The sequence below is a fragment of the Falco peregrinus genome, chromosome 2 (assembly GCF_023634155.1).
Source record: "Falco peregrinus isolate bFalPer1 chromosome 2, bFalPer1.pri, whole genome shotgun sequence".
Lineage (NCBI taxonomy): Eukaryota > Metazoa > Chordata > Aves > Falconiformes > Falconidae > Falco > Falco peregrinus.
In genome coordinates this window covers 69,516,649-69,541,382 of record NC_073722.1, presented here as the reverse complement: position 1 = coordinate 69,541,382, position 24,734 = coordinate 69,516,649, and the positions used below count along the sequence as shown (strand labels likewise).

At 41.8% G+C, this 24,734-nt stretch overlaps 1 protein-coding gene across 1 annotated transcript in view; it reads left to right on the top strand.

The window, feature by feature from the left end:
• The window catches only part of TET2 (tet methylcytosine dioxygenase 2), a 74,249-nt gene that overhangs the window by 33,954 nt on the left and 15,561 nt on the right, over nt 1–24,734 (top strand). Inside the window, exons 2-3 of the mRNA XM_055794571.1 lie at nt 15,985–19,369; nt 21,599–21,689. Coding sequence (XP_055650546.1) covers nt 15,985–19,369; nt 21,599–21,689 — 3,476 coding nt within the window. The remainder of the gene's footprint in view (nt 1–15,984; nt 19,370–21,598; nt 21,690–24,734) is intronic.

Here is a 24,734-nt window from a genome sequence, read left to right as displayed (position 1 = left end):
TGACTGTCCATTACTGCTTCAGTTTCCTGCTGTAAAGCATTTTGCAATTATGCTTGTAAGATAGACACCAAAGTCATAGGGGTTGTGAAAATACATACCTTTCTGAGTATGGAGTGTCTTTTTAGGAATATCCCTCTTATCCAAGACCTTGTGGTGTCATTTTGCCTTCCCTGGGCTTTGTCTCAAATGCTTAGATGCTAAATTGTCACCAGCAGAAATGCAGCAACACAGATAAGTGGGATTTTGGAATACACATTTAGGAGCAACACCATATGGGGCCAGCAACTACTTTGTGCCTTTTAAAATCACCAAAGATTTTAAGTGAAGAAACACAGTTCCTCGTTTGTCATCTGTGGTGACTTGACTTTTAACTAAGCTTTGTGTCATGACCAAAAGGTAACAAGTGAGAACTGTGTAAATCTTCCCAGAAGATCATCTATTTGACAGTGTAGCTTTGTCAAATGCACTTTCTAGCTGTAACACTGAAAGAGAAAGCTGATGATCTTTGCTCTTTGGAGATGTCAGGTACATAATATTATCTGTCCTCTTCATTCAGATATCATAAATTTATTTTTTTCCCTTTGAGAAGATGAGAAATAGAGAAACTAGACTTCAAAAATGAAGTTTTTTGTTGTTTTTCTTTTTTTTTAAAAAGGGCTCACAGAAGAGTTTGCCTTCAAGCAAAAAATACAGAGAATGCAAATAAACATTGTCAAGCAATGAAAGACTTGGTATTACAAAAGAAGAGCACTGTGAGAGTTACTGGGGCATGACCAACATAAAAAATACCACTACTGACTACTTTTCCTGTTACTGAAAGTAGCACCTAATGCCTCTGTAAAATATGGTCTCTGCTCTAGTCAATGCCAGTTTTCCTGTCCATTGCAATAGATGCAAAAGTTTATGGCCCTCTTTTCCATGTATAGTACATGTAACTGAAAGTGTAAATAAAATAACAGATCACTTTGCACTTATTTAAATAGTTGTACCTCAAGCTAAATCTACATGATGGTAAGGCTGCAAATGAGTACTAAAGTTAACAACAGATGTTACAACGTTAATTTAAAACTTACAAGTATAGCTATTTCTTTTACAGTGTTTGTGAGTTGTTCATCCCTGAACTTCTGGTCAGAACCCCCACACACTCCTATATCCTGTATTACGTGCTCTGCTTTGTCACCCCAAGCTGCACGTGGTGTGTGGCCACTGTTTTGCAGGCACACAAGCTGTGATTTGAACAGGCAGATGCACAGCCTGTCACTTCTCATGTTAGGTCCTAAGTTTTCTAAGTATTCCAACAAAGAACTGTGCATAGATACAGACATAGTGCCTGCCAGGTGCCCAAAGGGGAGCCAAAGGTGGGAATAACATTTTGCAAGCTGCATTCCCCAGGGATGGAAAAGGTACTGGGGTTTCCCAGCTATGTCAGTCTGGGATGTGGTGGCAATTTGGCCACCCTAAATCCTTCAGGGAGAGTTACTGCTCAGTCTAACACGTGCACTAGTTACTGTCTTCATGTCTTCATGTCTTCATGTGTGAAATGCAAATCTCTTAAAAGATAATATTGGCAGCACTTGCCTTAATTAATCTGGTTCTGTATATTATAAATATGTACCTTTAACAGAAAGAGGTAACTGAGTACTTAAAGTGCTTACAAAATGCGTTTCCTAAACTTTGTACATTGTTTCATATTGGTTACTGTAATTCCCCGTGAATCTGTATCTGTGGTTGTGACCTGTATGAGCAAAATAACTGGGGAAGGCTGATGCCCAGTTTTAGCTGGAATGTAAAATGAAGGCTAAGTGGTGTCACATGTAAGCCCCGGTATCATTCAGTAACCCACTGCTTGCTGCAGGGAGCAGGAGGGCTCTTCAGGGACAGCCTCAAAGACGTGGCTTCATAAATCCCGCAGTCAGTATCTCAGGTCAGATGAGCATTCTCCTGTTACCAGGCTAGAGTGGGGGAGAGGATTTCAGTGCAAGTTGGCAGGGTCAGGGTTGTTCTGCACTGGGAGATACAGAGGGTGGTATCTGTATCTCAGAGAGGTATCTACAGAGAGAGGTTCCTGTAAAGATTGATTGGAATCGAAGTTACTTGGGTTACTTTGAAACGAGTGCCATAGTTGCAAAGCATGAGCTTAAACTTTCAATTAAGAAGGCAGGCTTTTCTCATCAGCCATATCTGGAGGAATTAGCTTGATTCTCCTGCCTTTTTGGTCCCTTGAATCACTATTATAATTCTAAGCAACAGACAGAAAGCACAGAAGCTAAAATGCTGCAGTCATTTCAGCCAGAATTTCATGACAGTCCTCCTCTAACTCCTTTGCACACACAGGTATTCTGTATGTATCCTTTCGCTTTTTTTTTAACAAAAGCTTTTATAACCGGTAAAAATAGTGATAACTTTTAGTTCCACAGTCAATGCAAACTATGCAGTAAGTTCCTAGCTGACCTGAGCAAGAGGGAAGCCTTCTGTAATAAACACCCAACCAAGGTCACTGCCTGCCAGTCCCTGGGGAGACAGGTTAACCCCAGCGGGTGCCTCAGGAGCGTCCCAATGAAGGGAGACTTGAGGACCAGGTCAGTTGGCAATCCTTGGTAATTTCATATCCAAACCCAGTGTTTGTACTCATCAAAGTCTTTAGCTCTAGTCTCTAGCTGCTGTGCTGCCTTCCTCCAGCTTCAATTTCCTGCAGCTCTGTGGAGCACATTCCCCCATCCCCATCCACTTCCTCTTGCTAACCTTGTCATGGAAAATCTCTCTCGAAACCTCTCTCTCTCTTCCTTGCTGCTATCTGAAGTACACCAATCTTTCCTCCAACACAAACACAATCTGAGACAGCAAACAGAGGGAGAGTTATTACTGCTGACTACATATTTTAATCTTTTATAGCAATTTCCTTTGTAATCCTGATCGAGCTTTTCAGTATTCGGTAGATGCAGGCTCTCACCAATGGGCCTCTTGTAAAAGGGACTGCAGATCCTTGAGCTTTGCATTTCCCTTCTCACAATCTAAAGCAATAGCAATGCTTACTAGCATCTAGTTATTTGCATGATAGCCTGTTTGATTGAATCAGGATTTAGAACCTAACATGAAAGAAGTGTCTCTCATATCATGGAGGTTTTATTTATTTGCAAGGATGTGTATGTTGTTAGAAAGCAGTTCCTCAGCCGTCAGCCCACAATACCAGACTGGTTTTAGCATAATCTCAGGATCTTTTCTCAAACTCATTGGCAGCAGCACCACTAGAGTTAAAGTGTTTTGGTTTTCTGTTTTAGCTTTAACATCTTTTTGCTGATTTCTGAGTATCTTGTTTTACAATAGCCTCCTTCAGGCAATGGAGTCCAGAGCAAAATTTAATCTTCAGAGAGCATAACAAAAGAAATCAGCCTTAGTTACCAAAAGATCATTAAGTAGTACCAGCTGTTTTTAAGACATTGAATTTTTTCAATGAAGCCAGAAAAACTGAAGCATAGACTAAGACTTTGTGCTGCCTGGTTATATTGCAGTGTATGAGGAAGTGGGACAGGAGGAAAAAGGGCAAACAAATATTTAACATCAGAGTAGCCAGCATCCTGATCATACAAATCATCTGTCATAAGCTCCTGACAGTTTGGAAGATATCCCTCCACGCCTCTGGGAACAAGGGCTGGGGCAGGGAGCTCAGGCAGGGGGAATCTGGGAGCTGCTGGGACCCCACTGGTTTCCAGGATTGGACTGGGACCCTGTGGGGCTGTGCTGACACATGCCCTGTATCACTCGTGTGCCCGGGCCCGTGTGCTAGTCTGGCCCCTCCGCTTGAAGAGAGGAGCACAGTTTTGTTGGGACCATCCACTGAAAGGACCTGAACAGTGCCAAAGGGAGAAGGTAGGAAAGGCTGGGAGGCATCAGCACCCTGAACATAGTTTCTAAACAACTTCATGGCATAATTTCCCTGAAGGACATGGCACATTGCAGAGTTGATGCACAGCAGTATGGGAACACATACCCAGTCTCTAGTGCTCACCTGATTTGCTTTAGTCCTCCGCATGCAATTTTAGAGGTTAACTGCAGGTACTCCAAAATACTTTTTCTGCCCTTCTCATTTTTAGGTCTAATTTTAGGTGCAACTAGCTTCTCAGAACATTTGCTTAATCATCAATACCTATCATAAATTTTTAAGATCATTTTGGTTCGGGGAGCTGAGGCATGCTTCTGATTTATTACACATCAATTGCAGGCAAGCTTTTGTGAGGTAGATGAGGCTGTTAGGAAGGGTTGTTTGCTGGGGAGTGTAACGAGTAGATAAACTTTGCCATTCATCATTGTCCCCCACTCTTCCCACACTAAAATTATTAGCTCATTTTCTCATAATCAACCTGGCTGACCTTCCAATTGTTAACAAACCAAAAATAAAGTGTCCTTACTTGCATTTGACAGTGGCATGCATGTTAGCTTAAACGACTGCATTAGACATTTATCCAGATAGCTGTTTCCTCTTTTCTCCCAAACACGCCCACCCACCCGCCTTTTCTGTTTTGGAAAAGGAAAAGCAGCTGTTCATTGCCCCCTAAGGCTGTATAGAAGTAATACTACCAAGTGCAGACTGCATTGCATTTTCTTCTGAGCAAAACCGGTTGCATATGTCAGAGCTTAATGCCTGTCATCATTGCTTTGCCCCCAACCCTGTTTTCTCCCTGATGTGTTTTGGGAGAGGCGGGGTGGAAGAAGGAGCAAAAATTTGTGTTGGCAAGAAAAGCAGCGACTGTGCTGCACAATCACACTTCACGTACAAGGGCGCCCATAAGCTTATGGGAACTCAACCAGCACAATGCAAGGCGTTCATCCCTCCACCTGCATTCCTGAGCTCCAGACCACCACAGCTATTAGACTTCTGGCTGACGACTAGCCTGGCAAACACTTCGCATAATCTTGCCAGCCAGGAGCAGTTCTGCAGGACTTGTGGGATCAGGTCCTTGTTGCTGAAGGTGTGCATTTAAATAACGAAAAGTCACCTGACCCTTTTGAGGAGGGCTCACCTGCCACACTTCCAAGGAAAAGTGAAGAGAGGCAATTAAAATGCTTCCAATCAATTTTCACCATCTGTAGTAAAGATGTTTACTTAAGGTGGAAAAATTGTCAGCTATGATTTATGAGTTCCATGCGAAGTAGTCCTGTATCTTAGATTTGTCTATAGTTCCCAGCTTTCTAAATCCAGTTGAGTGTGTACTTTTACAGTGGTGAGCTTTTCATCCACACTGCTTCTTTGTGCACTAGGCATGACTGTGTTACGGACAGACAATTATCAATTAGTGAAATGGTATCTTGTGACTGAGAATATGAAGTGGGCTTTGCGGGAACTGACAACAGCTCCTTTAACTCACCCATTTCTGTATGTCTCTGAAATACCCCAAAATATCAAAGGTCTTTCATTAGAGCTTCAAACTCTCTCAAATCCACACAGGCCACTGGATACCTCGGAAGACTATGAACTGATGTGAGCCGGCAGCAAATGGCGAGTTGCCAGAACGAAGAACAACCAACTGTTTTCAAAGCTTTGAAAATATTTGAAAAGGAAGGACAGAGAGAGGAGTGTTGCAGTTCCCTTCAGGACTGCTCAAATACCACTCTTCCAAGCGTCAGCTGCAGGAGTCTGAAAGTCTTAGCAAGAGTTAAAACACAATCTGCCAGTTTCCACACCCCCCTCCCTTTTAGCTTGGCGGCAGTGAATTTTCTGTCTCTTCATGTTGCATCTCGCCATGAAGAGGAAAATTTAAACAGGAGAAAGAATGTGCTTTGAATTATTGGAAATTAAAGGAAAGCAGGAATGCCAGCTCATTCTGGGATCCCAACCCTTTCTCAGCACAGCGATCCCAAGTTTTTATCCAGTCTTGTAATTTGGTTAAAGGGAGAAACCTTCATGTTAGAGCTGTGTTTTTAAACAAACATCCTGTTCACAAAATCTATAGACTTTTTACTGATTTCTAGTTTCCCTGAAACACCAAAGGGAGATTACACAGAAAGGCAAATGCCTGTCTCCCTGTAATAAACTTTTTTTCTCTAGTAGCTCTCTAACTAAATGTTTCTTGCCACAAAATACATAAAATTCCCCTATACTACCCATTTATGCTTAAACATTAAGAAGTCTTAAATGGCTATAAATAAAAACCGCTTTCAATATAAGCGAGGATGTAATGAGATAAGAAGGAACTTAGAAATGGCCTCAGTTGTGTGGAAGCATGAACTGGAGCCCATCGCTTGATCCTCAGAACAGGGTTAATAGTGGTCTTGTAAAGAAAAAAACTAAAAACTCTCTTGCCGACTAACAAAAAGCTAAAATTAGAAAGGGGGGGAAATGACCGTAGCCAAGATGGTAACTACAGAAAATCTGTTTTTTCAAGCAAACCTTAAGAAGCTAGGCTGTAACTCCTTGATAAATGTTGGCATGATGTGAAGTGGGTATCTCTTGACTTACAATTTGTGTGGGCCCTGGGCCATTTTATCTAAGATTAGTCAATGTCCAAGTTCTTTCCTAGCTTGTATGTTGAGTATTCAAAATGAAAATGTAGTCCCACATCTTCATCTCCAACCTAAAACTGCAGGGGATGGCAACAGTACCCGTGCCAAGCTCTCTTGTGTGCTCAGAACCATGGCAAGGCAGTGCCAGCTCCCACGTTTTATTTCTCTCCCAGAGCTGTGCTTTTATCAAGGTTAGATCTCAATTGCTTTTAGGTTGTCAGCTGGCTCTGGTCATCAAAAACACCTTGTCTTTCATCTCTTTTACATCTGGAGAGGCAATTGTAACTATTTTCTCAGATGTAGATTTCAGCAGGATAATCCATGCCATTGTTGCATGTAGATTGCAGTAACCCACATGAAAACTGCTCCTGAAGACCACACACAAATGCAGAAAGAAGCTGAATGGCAACCATAGCTCCAGGGAGCATCTTCTAATAGACCTCTAAAAATGCATTAGATTCTTATCTTCTGTGGTGCCTCAGCAACAGTGGAAGTCAGAAGAGGTGTTTGTGCCAGTAGCTCACAGACTTAAACATACTAAATTCAGGTTTTAAGGAAACAGCCTCCTTTATAAAGCTCTGCTAGAAGTAACAAGCTTGTTCTGTTGTTTTCAGTGTGATTTATACAGTCCCTCTCACACTGAGGGAATAAAACTGATTTTAGATACTAAGGGGAAAGCCAAGTTAATTCACACAGGTATTTCAAATACATAGGCACATATTATAGCTGCTTGTATATCAACCGTCTGAACTCAGGGAAAATCCAGGAGAATATGGCATGTGCATAAGGCCTCCAAAGAACAGGCTGTTGCATTTGCTTTGTGACCTCCGTGCATCTGGTCAGGGAACAAATGTTATGGATATAGATCCACCCAGGGAGGAGATCAGATGTCATGATCCAGGTCGTTTATTCTGTCTAAGAGGAGAGCATTAATAACAGTCTTCAGTTACATGGGGAGAAAGAAGCTACAGCACAGAAGAAAAAACTGTTCCATGAGTCTGTGGTCAATGGGAAGAGACGGTGTAGGTTTATGTTTTAAGTGGTAGAAGCTTTCTAATAAGTAAGATTAATGAAGCACTGCAGGTGACTGTGGGTTATTATGCAAATTTGATCATCAGAGACCTTTGAAAACAGGTTGGAGCAGACTGGTACAGGTCTGGCTGGTGCTGCCCTGGAGCCGAGGAACAGGGCACTCATCTCCCCAGGCCCCTGGTGAACCTATTTTCTCATGTGTTTATGAGCGATTGGTCTGGTTTGTAAGTCGTGCAAGGCACAAATTGGAAGGAAGAAAAAAAAATCACAAGTGGGCACAAAACCACATTTTTAAATCAAATCATGCCACAATTAAAACAGCTCGAGATCTTTCCAAAGCAAGTACCCTTGTTTTGGCTCAGGAAGCAAATCCCCAGAAGGACTTAGGAAACCATACAGGAACTGCAGTGGCACACAGCGTCTCACTTAGGGACACAGGGGTATCTTGTGGCTCACCACCTCCAGCAGGGATCTCCAGCACCTGCCCCTTGGGCGTGCTGGTGCACACAGTACATGCTGCATTGCAAGGGAGCTGTCTCTGTGCTGCCTCTCATTTCTCAATGGCCAAGTATAGTAACCGACTATTGAGTTCACTACAGCATCCCAGCCTAGGTGTGGCAGAGGCACGAATAAAACTGAGGAGGGATGTGTAGAGGGGTGTAAAGGCTACCACAGTGAGACCAGTGAAGGGGCTGACACTTCAGGCCATGCTTTATCATCTGGACATGTGGGAACAACAGTTGATTAGAGTCATCAGCCCTGGTCTCTGCATTCTCCCCACTCTCCTCTTGGTATGACCTTCACCTTCAACTTTTGGAGAAGAAATTCAACAAAACTGCATTTCATTGAAAATTCTGTTTTCATCAGAACTGGGAGACCAACAGGATTTCCTATTTGAAGTTCAAAGGATAATGGAAAACAGAGCTGTGTGAATAGGCTTTCTGAGGATGCTGCAGCCCACAATGTTTTACTCTCTTCTATCAGTTCTTCCACCCACATGCTAAACAGGACCATTTCTATTCCTGTTTTCTAATGTTACTGCCCCAGCATGATGAAACCCTGAAATCTTTAGCTTGCCAGTAGTTTTTCCTTTGGGTCCTCCCTTTCTTCTTTATAGTAGGAGTGAAGAGAGCCAAGAGAATCTCTTCCACTGCTTCTAGTTCTCAGGGAGGATATACTACTTAATAGCAAATTACTTAACTCTGCTGGCAGCTGTGATGAAATCATCATGGATAACCAACCTTTGACTAGTGTCAGGAAGTCATCAATCCAAGAAATCCGTGCTATATCCAGGTCTGAAGCCAGATGGACAAAGATCACAGAAACTGGAAGATAATGATGACACTGACATCTTGGTAACCTTCCCTAAATGGCGGGTTGATAACATCAAGTGTGTCTTGAAGAACGGTTCAGCCACCAACACTTGCTTATTCTGGCGTGCTCACACACAGGCACGCTGCACTACAGAACAGCACGAGCAGTTAGCTATTGCTCTCGGATAGCTGATTTTAATCAGAGGCCAGTAGCATCATTACTGTTTGACATGTGGGGTGACTGAAGTACCAAGAAGAAAATTATCCCTCGTGTTTCTTCAGAAATGAAAACCAGGTCTGAGCACCAGCTGTGCACCTGATAACACTGGCCACCCTACCTTGCCAGCCTTTGCTCAACACACCTAACCTAGCATGATAATTGGCTAGGATGAAGAAAAAAAGAGACTTGGTTCTATTTTCCTACCTCAACATGTTTCCCTGTGTTGAATCCACAGGCGTGAACAAAAAACTGGTGAATTACCCAAATGACGTCTGGTGTGGGTCACAATTTGAAACAATTTTGCTGGTCAGACTTCACAGGCACACAACAGAAATTTCTCATTATATCCAAGCATAGGAGCATCTCGCTCCCAAAACCAGCAAAGGTGAAAGGGTGTTGTAGTTCAGCTTCCCTGTATTTGTGAAAGATGTGTAATAATCAAGGTGGTGCTCAATAAATTGAGCAATACTGGTCTTATATGTCAGCATACCAACACCCTAGATAATGTCAAACAGGCTAACTTGGGAAATAATACGGCTCTGTGCGATGGCACCTGGATCCACCATGCCCTACATCCAAACCACAGAAATGAGCTTACAACTGGCAAGGACAAGCATAGGTGCCAACCTCCTCTTGAATGTTCTGGTTATCACATTAGGAAGGTCCTTTTGCCTCTTAAATCCAACCTGATTCTGAATTTTGAGGTTTTGGGAAACATCTCTAACCTAGTCATACTACAGTGGCTTTACAAGTGACTAGAAGAGGTGTGTTGTTCTGTTAGAAGTGCTACATGGTACGATTAGGTGCAAAGTTTGTATAGGGCATAAATAACAAAAAAACAGGAACTGGAGAGCTGTGTGATGCAACATTATAATTCCTATTTACTCACATTTTATATTCCTGAATTCATTTCCCTCAAGTAATTTTTTTTTCCATATTGTAGAGGCATTTAATTTTTGCTCCCCTTGATGTTATGCAATTGTTAAAATAGTGCAATTTTTTAATGTCTGGGTAAATACTATGCAGTATCCAGTCTTGTTGATAGTTATATAATATAGCAATGGGCAATCACTGTGCAGGCCAGTGTAGCTTTACTCTCTTGTCCTCTGCATTAAGGTAAAAAATTACTCTGATTCAAGTGTTTTTTGCAATCAGGTTACTGCATCACTGAAATGCAAGAAAATAAATTGAGGGGGGTTTAGCACTAGTTGATTTAAAAATGCATGAATTATGAGGCTTCTGGCTTGGATAAGATTTAATGAATTATTAATCGTCGTATTTCACAAATCCCATGCTCTTCATTCCCTTATGTCAGCTTATATCTATATTTGCTAGTCACCATTTTCCCTGTAAATTAAGGATAGAATAGCTATAAATTAGGTAACAAATTTTAGCCATCCCACATTTTCTTTTCTATTTGACACAGATTATTCGTAGATCTAAATGCCAGAAAAGACAATTATATTCATGTAATATGACCTCCTGTAGAACACAGTCACAAAATCTTATCCAGTAGTTTCTAGATTAACCCCTTAACTGCTATTTATAGCCACAATCAGAAAGCAAAATGTGTATTTTAGAAAGAAATACAGCCCTAACTTAAAAACTTCAAGGGACATAGAAGGCACAGCATCCTTACGTGAGTTCTTTCCAAAGCATTGCTAATGCACTGAGTAAGTATACTATCCAAACAAAGAGACAGCTGAATGCAGTGCAAAAGGACCCCATTGTAAGCCACAGAGCCCAGCTAACAACAGAGTGTCCTTGTCCTTCTGGGGCCTCCTTTACATCTGCCTTGAAGTTTTGCTCTTTTCCTCAGCCACCACGCTTGCAGCGAGGCAGCAGTGATGCTGGTAGGGAGCAGAGCAAATCCTTAGGGCGTGCTGTGGGATTCAGAGCCTCAATCCATCTTGGATGTTAATGCAATCTCTCTTTCAAATCTGCTTTGGACAAAAGGGTTAAAATTCTCTCCCGTGGGTGCCTTGGCTTCAAGAAAAGCATGTTAAACCTGTATTTAAACAACAGGCCCACGTGGGGTTTGGTTTCTGATGGTATTGTATTTTTTACAAACTACCAGCAACCCTGGCTTGGGAAGAAGCTGTTCTGTGAATGGCAAACCACCCAGAGTCTGGGCAGGCATACTCAGGGTCTTGCCTCTCCCATTAGTTTCCACATGGAAGTTTGCTTTGTTTCTCAGCGTATAAACACAGTGCACCTTAAGTGCAAACATACAGGAAATCCTTAAACTATGCCACAGTTTTCATATGTGCAACATTTTATACCAGCAATAATGGAAATGTCTCACTAATAAGGGGCTTTGATGTGTTACATTGCCCACTAGCTATCTGAGTTGACTGCACATCTTTTCTCCTCTAGTGACATTTGCAGCTTGCTTACATGTGTTGACCTAAGGTACAGCTGAAGCGACTGCTACTTACTTAGGCCAGAGAAAAATTACATCCCATGATAACTACATGGCTATAAATCATGGTGTTGAGCATCATTTTAACTGCTTACACATCTTGTTCAAAAGTTTAAAAAGAGAAAACTTTGACACAGAGTTAATCAGAAACAATTTTGCATGTATGCAAGTACAGAAGATTTAAGGTTTTAGTACAGAAATTGAGCTTTCTGATAATGCCATGCAGGAGCGTCCTTACTTCAGAATAATGCTACTCATGCTTTTTCATTCATTCTTGAAATAGGGAAAAGAAAACCCTTCGCTTAGGACCTTTTTCACTTTTTGGAAGTTCAGGATTTAGACCTCTTTGCCAGCAGCATGAACTTCAGAGGAGAGAAGCAATGCACAGCAGCATGTAATAACACATAGCAAGTGAAGCCAGAAGTGAAGCCAGCTATTGTACCCAAGTGATAGGAGCAGGGGAATGTAAGCAGAAATACAACTTAGAAACTGGAGTTTGGCAGATCAGATTCACCTCCTCCCTAGAAACTGATACAGGGGTTTCTTGTCTGGGAGCAATTTAGACCTGTGTCATCTGGCGGTGGCAGAAGGGTGCCAGGAGGATGGAGGCTGTGGCACTGCTCCAAGAACAACCCAGCAAGCCATCAACAAGCTCACGGGTGTCCGACTTCGGCTTTCTTGAGTCTCCTCCTAATAATCATTGAAGCACAAGTCAGCTGAGGTCATGATCTGAGAAGGTATATTTCTGCTGGGGAGAAAAACCTCTGAGGAGATATATTTCTATCCCAGCTAACCCCAGAAGGGGAAACAACCCACCTGACATCCCACCTTTTGGTCCTTCAGAGCCATGAGCCACAGCATCCCCCCTGCCCTACTTTTTCTACTGGGAATCTTGCCCAGCTTTGCAGAAGATTGTACTACCTTGCAGTAGGTGTATTTGTCACTTTGCAATCACAAACTCCCCAGATATGGGTGCTATCTAAAATAAGGGATGAACCTCTAGAACTGTAAAAAAGTAAAGATTTTCCATGGAAGAAAATGACATAACTAAGAGTACTTTTGTTGCCACAGAAATCTTTGTTGTGCCCTTAACAGCGCCTTCCACAGTCTTTTGGTATTCCTGTATTGATAGAGGTGCCAGGACTACACCAAATTTGCCCATAAAAAACCCCCCAAACATCTGATACTCTCCTTCAGTACCTAGTTTCCAGTTTGTGCCCCGTAGGTGGTAAGAAATAAATGTACATACATTGATTGCATCTGAAAAAGTCAGATGGTGGTGGACTGAATTCTGACTTGAATGCATACTGGTGGGATGAGATGGTGATCCATTTGCACAGTAATGTGCTATATTTAAGTCATGCATCGTGGCATCTTCAAAGAGGCCAGTCATAATTATGATGGATTAGACTGCAGAGTCAATCCTAGATGCAGTAATTGTTTCACAGATGCTGCTGATGTGACTTGAATTTCTAATGAATTATAGCTGAAGAAAAATATGTGGAGCTTCTAAATGGTCTGGATAAAATACAGTTATAGGAAAGAGGAAAAAGGCTAACTGCTATGCTTAGGGAAAAGCAGATTTACTTTGAGAGGCAGACAGTTCATCCCACAACAATTACAAAGAGCACAGAGACCTTGTAAGGCACAACCAGGTCTACTTACTAGTAGCATCAAGAATATCTTTATGGTGTCTCAGTTAAAGCCAGTAATAAAGGTATTGCTGCCATTTGTCTTTTGCCAGTTTTAAATTACAAATAATTGCTGTGAATTGTAGCTCCTTGAGCAAGATTTGACTCAGGTGTGACTTGAGGATTGTGAATAATTGAGTGTAGACAGAGAGAGTAAGAAGTATAACACAGTCGTACAATCCTAGATGGATTTCAAAGAATGCAAATCTGGCACTTTTAATCGATGAATTAACTTTGTATTTCAAAGAACCAAATGATTCCCGTGTCCTTTACAATGTCTAAACCAGTGTCTTTTACACTGAGGGTGATCAGGATTTGGGGGAACTGATTGACTCATACCATGAAGTCTTTGAGAATACTGTGAATAATAGTCCATGCCACACAGAGAACGTAACCTCATCTTTTTTGAGATCAACGTGCACCTAAGGCTCTGTTTTGAAGCACAGATGTGCTCCTTTGAGAGATTTACAAGCTAAGTTTAAAGAAGTCAGGCAGCCCCCACTTCTAAATAAAAAGATATTTTTACCTATCAGTAAGGAGTTGAGAAGAAAGATTGTCTGGGAACTCTAAGAAGGAATTTAGTTGCAACCCACAGGGTACACCAGAACACAAGCAGCGAGGCAGACTTTCAGGCCCAGAGGAAGTTTCTCACAGCTCAGTCACACAGACTAAAACTTTTTAAAAAGAAATAAATATTTTAGAAACAGCTTGACAGCACAGTGTTAATTATTATGGTGCCTTTTATTTCATTTCATACTTGTGAAATACAGCAGCCCACACAATCATGTCTGAGGTGAGGTTCAGCGGCAATTTCCAGGTATGAAAGGTGTGAAGGAAAAGAATGGCTTACAAATTAGGCTGACATTTTATTTTTGAGATGCTCTGGGAGCATCATTCTGTTGCCTGGCCTAGAACGACACATCGGAGGAATACTTTTCATGGTGCTTTCTGTTAAGCATGGAATATCGTCTCCCTTAGAAAGCTGCAAAGTCTCGTGTCTTGTGGTACTTTAAAGCTAGCTTGGGAAATATACTGAAATAGATCTAGAATGGAAGAAGCATACCTTACCTTGTCAAGAAAGTAAGTGAGAGGGGGCAAACATTCTTTTCCATCTCCCTATTCTTAGCTTTCCCTTCAAAAACACTTTTTTAAAGTACTGTTACTCACAGAGAGAACTTGCTTACTTCTGTCATACAAAACATAGATTGAGTACAGAAAGAAGAAAAAAACTTCAGGAGGTCAGAAGTAAATGTAAAACCAAGTTTGGTATAAGGAGGAAGTGCACAGAAGTCATCATATAGGTGCTTGCCAGTCAAAAAGTATGTTTGAATTGTCCTGATACTGAAATCAGAGCTGCAGGCAGAGGGGATTCTGCTGGATGTAATGAATCTCATGAATTAATATTACTTAAAAAAAAATTTTAGAATCATATTACTCAACTAAGTAAGGCAATACTGAACTGAAAACTATAAATTAGATGTTGCTTAGCATTAAAAAAAATAAAAAAAAATAGTGTAGGATAAATACATAAGCAGAGCAATATGATAGGAGGAACTTTTCAGTATAGTTTTTCTTCCGATGTAGCGGCAATACCAGACACATGTAGTGCTTCTTCTGACTTTTCAGTCAAACCAGGGATGACCTGGTAATGGAGAGTCCTTCAGGTTCCCCTTTATGCAAACTAAAAATAAAAGCTTTAGGACAAAGACATGCATGAGTCCAAATTTTCTCTATGCAATCTCACATCTGTAAGACTCTGTCAGCCCGTCTTCTGTCATTTGTGACTGGTTGAGAACCATATAGCCAACAACAAATAAATTACAAGCAGTCAAACAAGGGCTTTATCAAAGTTCACTGGGATTGTGAAACCTGGGAAGATCCATGTGAACAGGATTAGCTTGTCATGATATGGAATTTGTTCACTGCACATTGTCAGTACTGTTATCCAGTGAAAAACTTTATTTTATAAATAAAATATAAAAACTGTGTGAGAAAATGGGTTTTCCATCCAAACAAAGAAGGAAGGAGTCCTAGCTCCACAGCTGTGGGGCTCAGTTCAAAACCTAACTGCATAGTTTAAGCCATGCTTGATGTCTATATGTAAATTTGAAAGGAAGTTAATACCTGAAAAAATACCACTTTCATCAAACCTTTCAGGAATCTCTCGATTTGTTTCTGTCAACACTACCAAGATGTTGATGAACTGTAAGAGTTCCTATGGACAGCAGTCAAGCGTGGCAGTCTCACACGTGTTGTGCCACTTGCGTGGTCTTTAGGAATGCCCATTTTAAAAGGCCTTGTCAGACAGCTGAAGACAGAAGAAAGGAGGTTTTCCTCTCTAACTGGCAAGCTTGGTGGCAATAATCCTTCAAGTCACACGAAAGAGGTTTGGCACACTTAATCAAATAATGGGATTAGCACCAAGTCTGGGAACTATGGTTTTGGCATGACTTTTGCCTTACCAAGGACAAAATGTGATGACAGAGGAGTCTTAAGCAAATAATTCAAAAGCAGAGAATACTTTTTGCACCATTAGGAGAGATTTTTTGGTGAAATATCTGCTTGTGCGTAAATAGGAGTAAGGAGCCACTCTGTATTTTCATTCTCCTTTGATCTTGAAGAACAAACTTTTCAAGAAAAAGGGAGACAGTGAAACACCCCTCAGGTGTGCCTCTGAGCTCATGTTGTGTGTGGAAGCTGGTCAAAGTAACGGGGTGTTTGAATGCTGCAGGAATTGTTGATAATTAGCTGTTCATCAGTGGAAACTAAAATTGACTTACATTCTCTCCTGTTCCTTTTCTCTTTCAGATACGTTCAGAGGGTAGCCTTGTGGATGGCCCCGGAGCAGGCCAGATGGAACAGGACAGAACCAACCATGTTGACGGCAATAGATTGAGTCCATTCCTAATATCGCAATCTTCTCATGGGTGCCAGGCAGAGCCTTCTGTGGTGAAGCTACAGAATGGAAGTCCAGCAACAGAGAGGCCTGAAGTTGAAGTAAATGGAGACCACAAGCGGCTATTCGTTAAAAGCAACTATGGAGTGCCCCACCTGAAGGGAAGTCCAAACAACCGCGTTAGCCCTGACCTTTTACAAGAAAAGAAAGTATATTCCAAATATATGCAAAATGGTGGGATAAAACGCACTTTTAGTGAACCCTCTCTGTATGGACTTCATGAGAACAAGAAAGTGAAACAAGACAAAGAAGTAAATGGAGAAAAAGCTGAGCCAGAGGATAATAATGAAAAACCAAGCGTTTCCAATTGTTACAGTGAGAAGAAACCGAAAAGTTTTACAGGACAAGAAAATGAAGCTTCAGATTTCATACAGTCTACAAGACACAACAGTGGTGGTTCAGAAAACCCTCATGACCTCCTGATTCAGGATGAGCAGGAGCGGGAAAACGTTCATTGCCACAACAGGGACATTGTCTTACTACTTAAGAACAAGGCAGTGCCAATGCCTAATGGTGCTACAGTTTCTGCCTCTTCCATGGAAAGCATGCATGGTGAACTCCTGGAGAAAACACTGTCTCAGTATTATCCAGAACATGTTTCCATAGCAATGCAGAAGAACACATCTCATATCAATGCCATTACCAGTCAGGCTACTAATGAGTTGTCCTGTGAGACAACACATTCATCCCATACCTCAGGGCAGATCACTTCCCCACAGACCTCAAACTCTGAGCTGCCTCAAGTGCCAGCTGTAGTGGTTACTGAGGTCTACAACACAGAAGACTCCAGTAAACCACCTGTATTGCCAGGTAGCTGTTCACTTCAGAAACCAGAACTACAGCTACAACAACAGATTCCAGGCTATGATCCACACCAGTTACCCATAGGAAACAGTACTGTTCGTGGAAGCGTAGGGCAGGTTCCCAACCAAGACCTCTCTCTAAGTTCCAGCAGTAACCTGCAGGCTCAGAGTGCCTCTCTGGAAAGGTTTTCTGAGCAAGCAGAAAAAAATGGTGCTTTCTTTAAACAGAACTCAATGTTTCACAAAGATTCCTCCGCTCCTCCTGCTCCGGAAATGAACAGTGCACAGTCTGTCATGGTGCGAGAAGGACACCATTCCTATGACAACAGATGTGATGAAACTCTTCCTGGGGAGATAAAGGATGAAGGGCAACAGCAGGGACCAATGTCAGAAAGTCCCAGCCTCAGCCAAAAGCAACTGCACCCTCATCAGAGACTTCCACAGCAGGCACAAACCTCACAAGATGTCAGTGAAAGCAACCCGCAAGCTGCTGTGGCCGCCTCAATTCAGCAGCACCCAGAAATGACGCCGGCGTCAGAGCCTCCCCTCCAAAACCTGCAAGCGCGTGGAAGTGAGGATGAGTTGCAGCAACACTACCAGCATTTCCCAGGACAGGGAGAACCTGAGATTCCTCTCAACAAAGCAAAGGACCAAGTGAAAGAGCCTGTGCAACAGGCTCAACATTACTCAAAACCAGCCTGGATAGAACTGGTTTCTACCCAGTTCCGCCAGGGAGAGCCTCCCCAAAAGCCCAGCGAGGCATTATTGCGGTCAGTTCTTCAATTCCAGGCAAACACAACAAAAGCAACCTATACAAAACAGTATGCTGGAAGTCCTGATGCATTAAAGGGGCCCTCAGGACAGCCCCAGAGCCAGAATATAATGCAACAGGAACAAACTCCTCTGCTGTACAAAAGTGAGACCTCCCAGCTGCAGCCGCATCCCAAAGCTGACCAGCAGCTGCCGTTCCAGAAACACTCACCGCAGCCACAGCTCACCAAGATGGATTCCCTACTCAAGTCCCAAGTGCAGCAACACCCTCCGCAGCAGCTCCGTTTCCAGCAAAGTCCAGAACAACAAGCTGAACAGCCTTTAGGGGCCCTGTTGAAACAGCAGCACTTGAATCCCCAACCGGGAGAAAATGAGCAATTCTTGCATTCACACATATTGCAGCAGATGCTTCAAAAACAGGCCCAGCAGGTGCAACTGCCATGCAGTCCGCAGCTAACCCCAAACCAGCAACAGGCTCTGCAAATGAAAAATAAAGGCCTGCCCCAAACTGTTTCCCACTCCCGAAGTAATGCTGAGCAGCCACTAGACAGGGCATCCTTCAATCAGCTTAAAGCAGATGAATGCTTTCAAACTGGGAATAAGTACATGAAATCAGCTGCATTCCCGCTGCACAGCCCTCAGCTAGGCCTAGAGCAGGTACAGAGCATGAACAACAAAGCTCCCCTTTATGCTCAGAAAGCAAATGCTAGTCTTCAGCATCCCTGCCCAAACAACATGCACTTGATTTCTGAGAAGAAAGAAAACGCCACAAATATCAAACACTTTGGAGCCAACAAAATGCAGGACTTGCAACATGTGCAGTATTTTTCAAATAACTTGACCGCAAAGCAAGATGTGAATCACTGTTTTCAAGAACAAGAGCAACAGACACAACAAGCTTCAGTTATACAGCTACCACCACTCCAGCAAACACAATGCTACAGTGGTGGTCTCAACCAAGATGTCCCGAGCCAACAAGTCACGCAGATTCCTCAGCGGTACTTACCACTCAGCCAGCAAACTGCCCCACACTCCCAAGACCAGAGAGGCTGTCATGTGCAGTCCCAAACCCCTAAGGATTTTCAAAAGCACGCTGCTCTAAGGTGGCATCTCTTGCAAAAACAGGAGCAACAAGCATACCAGCAACCCAAAACCGAGATTGGTCCCAGTGCAGCGCGCAAGCCTATAAAAACTGAGGCTGGCACAAAGTCTAATGTCTGCATGCGTCCATTAGCTGGACAGCTGGAAAACAAAATGTGGAAAAAAACAATTAAACAAGAGAATCAGCACTTTGGCTGCGAGAGCATGCAACAAAAGAGCATCATTGAGACAATGGAACAGCAGCTGAAACAGATACAGGTCAAATCACTGTTTGATCACAAGACTTTTACTATCAAATCACCTAAACATGTGAAGGTTGAAACAGCAGGCCCTATTACCATCCTGTCAAGAAATACCAGTGCTGCAGATTTTGACACTCAGACCCCAATCTTAGATCAACAAGCAAACTTGTCTGCTGAGAAAACCCCGACCAAAAGAACAGCTGGAACTGTTCTCAATAATTTTTTAGACTCACCTTCCAAGTTATTGGATACTCCTGTAAAAAATTTATTGGACACACCTGCCAAAACCCAGTATGATTTCCCATCTTGCAGCTGTGTTGGTAAGTGCTGAGATGTACTAAAAATATACTAGTTCACAGGAAGGAAATGAGCCTTCGAGCTGGGATCATGGGGTTAGTTGGATGTTTTTGTTGGAAGATTTTTTGGGTTGTTTTTTTTAGAACATTAATTAGAAAAGACTTAAAAAATTGCAGTTTTATGTAGTTATGCCTACTCCCCTTATCCAACCCTACACACAGGCCCTTTCTCAATATTTCATAAAGCAATTACCTATTTGATTTTTCAGTCAGAATGCTTATGGCCAGTAATGTATCCCCTCACATCCATTCTCCTTGAGCAGCAGACATGTAATGACAACATGCTGATAAAAAGTAGGTCATAACTTTATAATCTAATCTATTTGTCAAGGTTAGATATAGCATTTATAAAATATGTCTTGGGTCCAAAACTTGAGATCCTTACACCATTTTTTGCTCTTAACAGTGAAATTGCTGAAGTTTCCCTGAGTAAAGCCTAAGCAAAGAAGGGATGACAGATTATGCCTCACTTATTGCAAGAGTTTATCCTCCCTTTCACACACTTGTCTCCTGCAAGGCTAAAGAGATCAGCATTTTCTTAGGGGAGTTACACAAGCAGCATCAAAAAAGCAGTGAGGGGGACCCTCAGTGTTTCTTCATGGTGTACCCGATCTCCAAAAGCCAGAAGAATAGAGCAGAGGGAAGCAAAGCAGAGTGACCAGCATGGCCCCATAGCCAGAGCTTCCATCCAGCACTAACTCTGCACACAGCCAGGTCTAACAGGCACTTTCAGACTAATGGATTAATTGTTCAGGCTGCGACAAAATGGGCTGGGCCGCGGGGAATCTTGTTATAGTTTCACTTACAGGGATTTTGTACCAGCTACTTAAGAGGAAAGTTGAACCAATAATCCTCCAAAACTGCAAAATGGACCTTTTTTGCCTTTTCAAATGCTTGGGCTGTGTCTCAGAGGTGATCCATGGGAACAAAAAGAGGAGGTAGTGGATTTCCAAAGCTCCAAGGAGGAAAACTGGAAGCCAGTTCCTTGCTGTTCTTTGTTGGTTTGTAAGAAACCTATAAAATGTAGCTACAAAATTTTTTGAAAACACTGAAGTTGTTTGAGGTTTTTTTCTTGAGACAGTTTCTCCGATGTAGTTGGCACAAGTTTTTCTAGCAATCATTTCATTATCCTCACTACTTTTTTAGCCAGTACTGCAACTACTAAGTGCAAGAGCTTATTCTCCACTTGCATTGTAATTCTTCAGTCTTAGCAGATTCTCTAGGAAATCAAGGAGCATGAAACTTAGTTCCTGTCCTCTTTGAAGAATCCAGTGCTACAGCGTGATTGAAAGGGTTTATTGCTTTTTCCTACTAATACTTGTCCTTAGGAAGATTAAATTACGCCATTCCCCCATTGACACATTCAGGTTTATAGCATGCTTTCATCATGCTTCTGGAGGCTGTATGTCAAGAGCAGCAGCACCTCATCCAGCCTTTGGAGTTAGCATGGCAGAAAGCATAAAAGTCAGCCCTCGGACAAGTCAGCACAGCTCCACCACCTCCTTCTGAACCCAAGCAGAGCCTGGCCATTTCTTTCTCACTGCTGGAGCCTGCCTCCTGGTATCAAACTAAACATATAGCATATGTTCTGATCTTACCTACACACAGAAAACTGAGGCCACATTCTTAGCATACAACCATTTTGACTAACTCTTGTGCAGGATTTCTTTCAGCAAACTTGCTTTTTTTCATTTCATGAAGTCTTCTTGTGGGTGGCAGAAATTCTCTAGGTAACCTTACTGGCAACTTTCTCAAACTGTAGGTTCCTACACTGTAACATGTCTGCTGAAAAACAAGTACTGTGAACCTCCCTAATGTCAGTATTGCCATTGTTATCCCATTTATCCTCCTTTCCAGATACTGGGAGAGAAGGAAGTGGGAGAAGGAGAAACAATTGTTTGGTGATAACAGGAAAATGCCTTTTGAATTTCAATGTAGAGCCTGAGATGTGAAACAACTGTTTGTGCTAGCAAAAGGCACACAGTCCATATCACAGCTATTTGCAGGATTAGCCATGTGCTTTGCATGTTTTGTACAAATTGCGTGGGCATACTTTAGACATAAGTGTTTGAAAACTCTGACCCCAGACCCATACAGCAGTATTCTAATAAGCTAGATGTAAGCTTTGCAATGTGACTTTTTACATTAAGGAATTAAGCCTTGAAGTAATAACCTTTATTTTGTTTTAAACAGAGCAAATTATTGAAAAAGATGAAGGTCCTTTCTATACCCATCTAGGAGCCGGTCCTAATGTGGCAGCTATTAGAGAAATCATGGAAGAAAGGTAATTAGTGCAAAGGCACAGGGCAGATTAAAGTTTATCCTTTTGTGGATGTCAGAATTTTTCCAGCTTTTGCACATAAAGAAATAAACAATTGCAAATCAAGTAATTACTTGTAGGCTTAGCTCCTCCAGTGTTGCCAACATTACGCACTGTGCTATTCACCAGAGAGTCACAATATTTGACAGGGCTAATAGTCTGCTGGCTGGCACAGGCTGCACACTTTGAGACAGATGCCAGCAAACCCAAGCAGGAACAAGTATTCACCAGCCTGCCAAGCAAGACGGTTGGCAATGGTTGTAAGAGCAGGCATGGACCTGGTGTTCCCTCTGGGTAGGAGGACGCCGAGGTAGAAGAAAGATGAAGAACAGAATTATCAAACTCCAAAATGAGCACACACCCCCAAATTACTAAGGATATAGTACAGGCCTAAAGGGCTAAATCTAAATCAGTCACGTCCAGAGGAGTGCCACAAAATTGTTGGGTAGGATTTCAGCCCAAGAATCTATAAGTAGTTTTGTGAAAAAACAGCCCCTTCCTCGGAGTATTGCACAAAACCAGCCTTATCTTGATTGTGGACAGTCCTGTATCATCTTGCATCCCATGATATATGTATTCATTCAAGCCAACCAAACCAGGAATTTTGAACAGCACAGAATGGTTACATGATCTGTGCTGTTTGAAAATATGTGTAAGTGCAAAACCCATTAGCTTTTTTAAGGTATTTAAATTAAAAACTGTCACAAAAGTGACTTCTGCACTGTGAATTCTGCATTTCTTGTAGCTTTTGGCATGCATAGACATTAATTGTCAGATTTTTAGAGGTATCTGGGAATTCAGTCCCCCTTTGAACAAACAAGCAAACAAAAAGCTTCCCAGTAAGTCAAAGACAGATGGGAATTTGATTGATAATACCTTTAAAATCTGGACTCCAGAACTGCAAAGAAGCTGGAGCTAGTTGCAGAACCAAAAGCAAATGAGCATTATTGCAGGGCTGTGTCTGAGCTAAGGAGCAGCATTTCTTAGCAAGGTCTGTCAGCTTGTGCTCATCACTGCACAACCATGGGCCACTTAGGATTTGCCCTAATAATCCAAAACCCTTTGGATTACCTCTAAATCCTAAGGTCCTTTCTCTTTCTTTGAATCTCCTTCCCTGTGACTCCTGTGCGGGGCTTGCCCCAATACTTGTTTTCAGCTTTGTGAGCACCTTGAATGCATGTAAGCTACATAAATTAGCTTCTTCCTGTGAAGAGGGAGTGAACACTGACTCTCCTGAGAAGCTTCTTACAATTTGTTATCTCCATAGCTCTCATTGACTGGTTAATTCTTTAGTATTTACAAATAAATAAATAAAAGGAAAGTCATTCATGTCATGATGTCAATTATTAGAGATGAAACTTTTTTCATTTCTTTACTTTGGAATGTAGTTTTTCATCCTTAATATTGACCTCACCTTTTTTCTTTTTTTTTTCTTTTTTTTCTTTTTTTTTTTTTTGCATTTAATTTCATTTCATGTTGGCAGAAGGAAATCCTGAGAGATTATAGATAACATGCATCTACTCAGCCAGGTTCAGCAGAGTATAGCAGCAGCCACTTGAACAATGGCTAGTTTTCAACTGTTCATATGGTATGAACTGTGTGATTCTCTGACTGAAGAACTTCAGAACTCTTCCTCGTTAGTTAATTTTGTATCCCCAAGTTAAAAAAGCACTGAACTATAAAAATACTCTCAAGCACATGTGTGCAGTTGGTGACACTAATAACATTTGAAGCACTTTTAAACAGGCTTCCATGAATTGACTTTTAAGGTATCAGCACTGCCAAACACACCAGGATTGGGGTTTAGACTTGCAGTTAATATTTTAGCTGTACCAGAACAAATTTCTTGCAGGATCCATGATGGATACATACATTTTACCTCTTTCTTCTCCCAATCCTACTTCACACTCAGTGAGTTTTGCTCTGGTTTTAAAGCCAATCAGCACTGGCCTAAAAGCAAGCGTGACAAACATCAGGCACAAATTCTTTTGTGACAGTGGAAAAGATTTGAGACAAAGTCCATTTCATTTGCAGTGTGTAACATACAATGTATTTTTATAGCGGCATCTGCACAGTTGTCCTGCGGTCCAGATTAGCAAAATAATAGAAAATGTTAAGTTTTTTAATTTATTTTTTTAAAAATGTGGTTAATTAAAGAAAGAAATGTATACTAACATCCAAGCCTAAGTAGGAAAAAGTGACCTAACAGTTGCCTGCAGAACATGTGTAGTACAAGTTGATTTTATTTGTATAATTTCCTGTGACACTGAAATTTCACAATGAGATCACATCTAAAAATAAGCATTCTTCATTTCCTTTACAGGACAGAAGTTTAAATACAAATATTTGCTCTTAAGTATATCACCAAGATTTTAGTGCAAAAACAAGAGGGACGAAAGGTCAAAAGTTCTCAAGGCATCGTTAAATGTGTGCGCAACAGGAAGGAACTATCTTGATTGCTCTATAGGTAACAGGCAAAGAACAAGGAGATTGTGATTTAGTCCCCACACTTGGTTATTTAAAAAAAAAAAAAAAGTTATGCCAATGAAAGCATCAGAATTCAAGAAATAGTGATGGAAGTGCAATTTCTCTGGTCCCCAAAATGCAGCCAAGTCAACACGGTAGCTGGATCTGTAATGTTGCAGACCCTGCAGTTTCTAATGCACGACCTCACCTGAGACCTGGTGCGCTCTAGGGCTCAGCAGTGGGCACCCCCCACCTGCAGCAGCCCAAGGAGAGGCCTGGCCAGAGAACATGCCTGGAAATGGCTTAACAGGTCTGATGCTTTTTATTGATTCAAGATTTGCTTCACTTAGCACTTGCTGCATATTTCTACCTGGTCCATCAAAGGACATGGAAAGTGAATCCCATTTGCTCTGGGCAAGAGCACTACTTGCATGTGGGGCTAGATTCTGCCTTGATGGCATAATCTCCTTGATTAAATGCTTCAGCAAGAGCTGAGCTTACCCGCTTCAGTCTCAAAAAGTCACAAACGGCATCATTTGAGGG